The sequence below is a fragment of the Hemitrygon akajei genome, chromosome 5 (assembly GCF_048418815.1).
Source record: "Hemitrygon akajei chromosome 5, sHemAka1.3, whole genome shotgun sequence".
Classification (NCBI taxonomy): domain Eukaryota; kingdom Metazoa; phylum Chordata; class Chondrichthyes; order Myliobatiformes; family Dasyatidae; genus Hemitrygon; species Hemitrygon akajei.
This window is the reverse complement of record NC_133128.1, coordinates 27,359,078-27,366,230: the sequence shown is the minus strand read 5'-3', so window position 1 is coordinate 27,366,230 and position 7,153 is coordinate 27,359,078. Positions and strand designations below refer to the sequence as shown.

The window sequence follows — 7,153 nt, the reverse complement described above, 5'->3', positions numbered from 1 at the left end:
TCCAACCCTGGCGTAACAGCACATAAATTCCACTATTCAAGAAAGTGTGTGTGTTTGTGGCGGTGGGGGAGGAATGGGTGGAGAGGAAGGTTGAGTCTGAAAGAAGGAAAATATGAGCTATTTAGCCTATCATCTTTATTTGGGGAAATGTGGCATTTCTTACTAGCAGGACATTTAGAAAATCATAAGATAGTCAAAGAGAGTCAACATAATTATGAGAAGAGGAAATCACATTTGACAAATTTCTTTGAGATTGTAACCATTAGGATGAATAAATGTATATTTATAGAGTAATATACTGATAAATGAAATAGTGGGATAATTATAGACCATAAATACACTAGTACATTTTATTTCCAACAAAAACATTCAACAAAACATAAAAATATACAGCTTCTAATGAACCGAATCAAACACATGGTAAATGACTTAATGGAATAAATGTAGAACGTAAATATTCTAGGACATATACAGGTTCAAACTAAGCTAAATACGTACAGGTACCTCTAGTTAAGTTGCATTACGTCTGGCAAACAAAGTTAAATACTCTACAGGTACCTGATGGGCCAGGAACAGGATTCTCAAGTTATGAAGCAGCACTACGACAGATGGCGTTTTTAAAGACTTCTTCAAGTGTCATCTGTCTCATTAACATAGGTTTATGTCTAAGCAATCTCTCTTTAACTGAGTAAACTGCCATAATCTCTTGTTCACTGATAAATGCACATTGTTCAAAGTGCTGCCACGTCACACCTGAGTGATGTCAGCTGTTGGCACGCCAAACAAGCCTTGTTACAACACTCTCCACACTCCACGAAAAAATCTTTGGTTTTCGGAGCTTTTCGGATTTCAGAATTTCGGATAACGGATTGTGGACCTGTATTTGAATTTCCAGAACAACTTGCTGTTCAAGAGCTCACAGAGTTATCGGTAATATATTGATATATAATTACTCTTTTACAATGAACATTAAGAAGCCTTAGTTCCAAACCTGAGACAAATAGCTAGAAACCTGCATACAGAGAAGCTGCTTTGCTCCAGAATCAAGCTGTATCCTGCCTCTGATTATATATCTCTATTTTTTAACATCATTGTGAAATGGAAATATACTATATTTGTTTTTATTTTGGTCACAACTCAAGTTTCAATGAAATTAATATTGAAATAAAGCTTGTTTAGAGTACTTAAAATATTCAAAGCTGCAATTAATTGTATTGGTCTGCGATCAGAACCCTGCATAATGGAGCCCTGTGATAAATTCCACAGGATTTTCAGAAACTCCTTTAGGAACTTCGTTGTTATATCATAACAGCAACCATGCAAATAGGACCCATCCGCATCCGCTACACAATACTCCCCTCCAGACTAATATCCAAATTCAAAAGCCTGAATGTATAGGAGAATTATAATATGAGGCAAGGATGAGCATGTGCAATTACAAAACTATTAGCAAAAATATAAAACTTTACTTATAATGCTCAAAGCAAAGCACAAAACAGCTACATTTTCCATCTTATCCTTCTAGGATCACTAAAGCATAACAATCTAAGTAGGAAAGGTTCAAAACATCAAACAAATCTGTTATTAAATATATTAATATACTATAAAATATTTACAGTTAAGTATGAACAATAAGACAATTAAGTTTTATGTAGTAACAAAAACAGTTCAAACTCTCCACTTTTTCCTTAAAATTACCATTTAGTTATATCCACAAGAATCTTTTTAGCAGTCTTTTCCCCTCCATTAAGAGATTCCCAATACTCAGTTCCTAAAAAAAGAAGGAAATGTGATATTTGATGTCCTACAAAAGCTGGAATTGCGGACTCTATATCATTCATGTACATTATTGTATGCAAAGTGACTCAAAAACAGGAAACTGGCACTGGCACTCTTGGAAGTTCCCTTTCCCTGATACTTCACATTTGCGAATGTGCTCTTTGGCCTCTGCCCAAGTTGTTAAGAAATTGAGTATGGTGACATTGAACAAGGCGTTGAAACATTTGTTGAACGAAGTCACTCTGTAATTCAGTCAGCTCACTTACTTAGAACTCACTGAATTGCATATAAAGACTTTTTATGATTTTGAGTGCCTGCAACATGTGAAGTCAGCAAATGCTGGAAAATCTCAGCAGGTCAGGTACCATCAGAGAGGGAAAGAGGAGTAACACTCCAAGTCATCGATCTTTTATTAATGATTTGTTCATTCTTAACCTGTTCCAATTCTGATGCAGGTTTGCAGTCCGTAAACTTTCTCTCCCTGCTGGCTGTGCCTGACCTGATGAATATTTCAAACAAATATTTTTGATTCTGTCTTTGTGTATATAACAGAACCAATTTCAATACAAATATAATCAAGTACAGTTACTGGAAATATGATATAAAACCAGAAAAAAACAGAAAATACAAGTGAAACTCAGTAAGTAAAACAACTTTCGTGGAGAGAGAAATACATTATAGAGAGATATTTAATGCTGAAGACATAACTTAGAAAGCAAAATCATGATGCTTTGACATTTTGCTATGCTCCTTAGCCTACATTTCTTCAGCAAATTTCAAGTTCAGCTAAGACATAAATTTCAAAAACTGAACTCATTAACAATGATGAGATTGCTGATTGTCACACTATTGTAAGTAGATTGTGTTACAGACACATTTAAATAAATAGCTAAACCCAAGTACATTTCTGTTTTAAAAAAAGGAGACACAAGAGTCCGCAGGTACTGAAACTTAGAGGGGAAAAAAACAAACCACAAGAGGAGCTCAGTGGGTCAAGCATCATCTGTGGAGGCAGAGGAAATATCATTTCCAAGATCGAGACCACCCCACCCATCTCTATTTCTATTTCTCCCATTTATTTTCTCCAGTCATTTTCACAAATGCAATGAAGTGTTAGCGTTTTCACTTCTTCTGGTTTGTCAATGGCCTAGCTGCTGCTGCATCGCACTTACAGCTAAGAACCTAAGAATACAGAGATTTATTTATTTCATCCATGATTTTCATGCTGCAGAATTCAGTGGTAAAATAAGGATAAATGAACAATGAATTGCTGCTAGTGTTAATACTACAATCATTACATGCAGCATTAAAATAACATACAAGTGGAACCAGAACTAAAATGACGAGAAAGTTGTAAAGAATATTGACATTTCAAGTTACAACATTCAAGGACGTTATATGAATTGCAACATCTGCAGAGTCTAAATGGCCCAGTATTAGAATTCAAAACGTGCATAAGCTTCCCTCAGTTTATCTGTTATCTGAAAAGGAAAGAAGATTTTGCATCAGAAATTTATGTTACTGGTGAACCTCCTACCATGTTTGACAAGAGAATACATTTTGCATTTGAAATGATCCTCCTGTGATTTTGCATTTATTTTTTGTCTCGTTTTCTTTCAATTTCTTTTTCTGCCAATTAACCAATTGCAGCAATATGGAGAAAAGCTGAATAATCGATCTCTTTCGGTCTGCCACATCAAAGCCTCATATGCTAGGAAAAGTATTTTACACGAGGAAAGGCTGGTCATTTAACAGTTGCACAGGTGCATTGAGTGCAAAGGTAATCAAATATGTCCAGAGCTAAAGCAAGGTCCAGAGAGAGAGAAAAGACACAGGGAAGAAAGGGCAGGGTGCATGTCAGGCCGCAGATGAGAGCAATTGATGGAGAAATGGCTGAAGCCTGCCTTTGCCTGTCAGAAGTAGAAAACTGCTGTCAATAGCAAAATGTCTGGTTAGTAATTAATGTGTTTGGTTGATGATCAATAGATGGTGGGAGTTGTTGAATGTAGGGCTCAGATCATGTGATCAGTGAGTGGCTGCAGGTAGCCAGGTGATCAATACTTTGGGGTGGAGGGCACTGATGCTATTATGGAGTGAGGGCAGACTAAAGAAAGGCAACTGAGTAAATCGCGTTTTACAGACTACAGTACTGAAGCTTGATTCCTAGGGCCAGCTTAGGACATACTCCAGATACTGTGGAATGAAAACCACATTTAAGTCTTTGACATTTTTTTTTAGTATTTTTTTCCATGGGCCTAATATGGGCCGATGGGACTAGCTCACTGGGCAACACAGTTAGCATGGACGAGATGGGTTGAAGGGTCTGTTTCTGTGACCTTATAATTTATCTTTCAATTCAATATGATTAATAGGTCAAAAACATGGTGCTATGCAATCTAATTTCTGTACAAACGTAGCCATCTTACAGTCCATATATGCATGAGTTCAAGCATGTCACTCATGCTCTATTATCTGTGTGAACTCGAATATGCCAAACTTGAAAATTTTTCTGTGATATATATACTATTCATTAAAGTCAACTCCAATGGACTGGGCAGATGAGATCAACAGAGAGATCCAACAGCCAGGAAGGCAGTTCTGCAACGCTTCATGGAGAACAAAGGGCATGACAGGGCACAGAAGTCACGGTCATCAACTACAATCAAGGAAGACTCCGGTTGTGACATCACAGGACCCAACTTCCAAGGTCAAAAGAGTGTGGAACTGCCCCAGTGCAATAACTTTTCCACTTAAAAAAAATGCTCCCACGTAGCTTTCTACACGATGGATGTCAGACACAATGGAAAACCAATCAAGCAAATCATACTTATCATATTGTTATACTAGTTCACATATTATAACTAAATAATGCAATAGATTTTTGTGGCTGCAAAAATATTACAATCAACCACCTTGCAATTTCCAGCACTGTATGGGATTAACTCCAGTATCAGGAGTTCATGTTGCTGCACACTTATCTTTTTGCTGATGATAGAATATATAAAAGGTAAAGAAGATTCATAATCAATAATTCATGAGAATTATCACATAGCCATACGTATGGTGAAATGTTTACCTTATTATACATCTGAACCTGTTCATAGAGAAAATGTTGAACTGCTATTTTGTAGTCACTGGTAAGTTCATGGTTAAAATGATTGATTTCAGCTGCAATCACAAGAATGAACAAATGCACAGTTATTGAAATATAGGTTCACAATTGAAGCTATTTAATAAATATTTCTTATTTATGAATGGGTGTCTGTTGGTTTTCACTGCTGAGACAATGCAATGGCTTGTAGAGACAATCACTTCTTCCTTATAGAACAGTTTTCTGAAAGAAATAAAGCCACTAATGATTCTTATAGAGTAAGGCTAATATAAAAGAAACTATTGATCACTATATTTAACTTATTCTTTTCTCTGTTTTATTTGTGTTACAATGGTGATAGACATCAACTTCATTAGTATATTGCTTGGGGAAATTCCTGTAATAACTAGTGTGAATGATCAGAACTATGTGAGCAATGATGATCATTAATAATCTGTTTTAAAATTTTATCTTTATATGTTTGGCCCATCCATTACTTCTCCTATATTACTGAAGGTGATACAGATTTCACCTATTGGGTCAGTCATAATTTCTCGGGAATTCCATTAGCCAAGCATTTCAGTTTGGTCCAAGAACATAGAGAACTCTCAGATCTTCCCTAGGCAGGATCCAAGAAATGAGTGGCGAACAGAAGGAATGTATATGAATATGTCAAGGAACACCTGGAGCGGATCGCTCACTGCAATGACAGGAGTTATTTGAATTTGCTACCTTTTAAGTACTTAACTAAGCGAGGGTTCAGCAATCCAAGTATAGGCTGAAATCCAGCCTTCCACTTCACTTCACTCAGCTTCTCATTCCACAGAGGCTGCATGTCTTGCTGAATATCTTGAGCAATTCCTGATTTTATTTCTACTGCAGTTAAATAACGGCTTGTGAAGACCTGTTCTTTTTCATGATCTCCTCAGCTCTTAAACTGGGAAATCTGACCAGGTAACACTGCAACAATTGAACTTAAATACTTTAAATGTATTTAACTTTGTATTCAAAGGTGTATTTTTCAGCGGAATCAGAATCAGGTTTATTATCACTGGCATGTGGCTTGACATTTGTTAACTTAGCAGCAGCAGTTCAATGCAATACATAATCTAGCAGAGAGAGAAAAATAATAATAATAAAGTAAAATATAGTAATAAATAAACAAGTAAATCAATTACGTATATTGAATAGATTTTTTAAAAATGTGCAAAAACAGAAATACTGTGTATTAAAAAAAGTGAGGTAGTGTCCAAAGCTTCAAAGTCCATTTAGGAATCAGATGGCGCAGGGGAAGAAGCTGTTCCTGAGTCACTGAGTGTGTGCCTCCAGCACTCTGTATCTCCTGCCTGATGGTAACAGTAAGAAAAGGGCATGCCCTGGTGCTAGAGGTCCTTAATAATGGACGCTGCCTTTCTGAGACACTGCTCCCTAAAGATTCTTTTAATTTAATTTTAATTCTTTTATCTTTCTTCAAAACCCCGATGTATTTTAAATGGCACAGACATCTGGTCCTTGCCTCTGATGTCAATTGTTTTCATGTTACGCACCTCATTAAAATGGAAACAGTGTGCCCCTTGTAAAATAATCCTAACTCAGAGAATCAGAACACTGGGATACAAGGCCCATTTATGAAAAGTGATCTCAAAACTCTGGGCTGACCATCTAGAGCTTTATTCAGGAGTGCTGCTCTTTTATAGATGGTGGCATTTGGAAGAGATGTTAACCCCATCTTCTCTTTCAGATGAACATAAAATAGGCTATGCACTATCATAGTGGGAAACAGAAATATGACTCAAAAGAACACCGTATGGCCCCCACCTGGACCAGTGTGTGTGTGTGTGTGTTCTTGCCAAGCTAAGACACTAGAATTGGCTATTAAGTAGAAAGGATCAGAAGGCTTAGATCTGAAAGAAAACAGACCTTCAATAGCTGAAGACACAACTCCAGCTCTGAAAACAACAGCTTCTTTTTCTTTCAATGTGACTTTGTTGGTGTGTGCAAGCTTTTCATATTCATGAGCCTTTTCCAGAGCTCCCTGAAAAGATAAACAAGTGCATTTTTTTTCAGTTAAAGGTTTGAAAAACACAGCAGAATTTCTATCAAGCATGCTGTCTTAAAAGCTTTTCTGTCTAAAAATATCTTATACAGCTATACCAAAAATCTATGTACTTTACAGATTGGAAATTATGCAAAAGAACAACAGATGCTGTTATAACTGCAATGGAACTTCGGACTTGGAAACATAAATTGGAATACTGGGTACACCATCCCCTTGTTGAGTAA

The 7,153-nt window shown here is 36.5% G+C and overlaps 1 protein-coding gene across 3 annotated transcripts in view; it reads right to left on the bottom strand.

Annotated features, from left to right (window-relative positions):
• Positions 1-314: 314 nt before the first annotated feature.
• Positions 315-7,153, bottom strand: part of LOC140727281 (sorting nexin-9-like) — a 68,925-nt gene continuing 62,086 nt past the window's right edge. For all 3 annotated transcript variants that reach the window (XM_073044540.1, XM_073044541.1, XM_073044539.1), the window contains 3 exons: positions 6,791-6,905; positions 4,856-4,947; positions 315-3,260 (listed from right to left, as the gene is read on the bottom strand). In XM_073044540.1, coding sequence (XP_072900641.1) covers positions 3,216-3,260; positions 4,856-4,947; positions 6,791-6,905 — 252 coding nt within the window. In that variant the 3' untranslated portion in view covers positions 315-3,215. The remainder of the gene's footprint in view (positions 3,261-4,855; positions 4,948-6,790; positions 6,906-7,153) is intronic.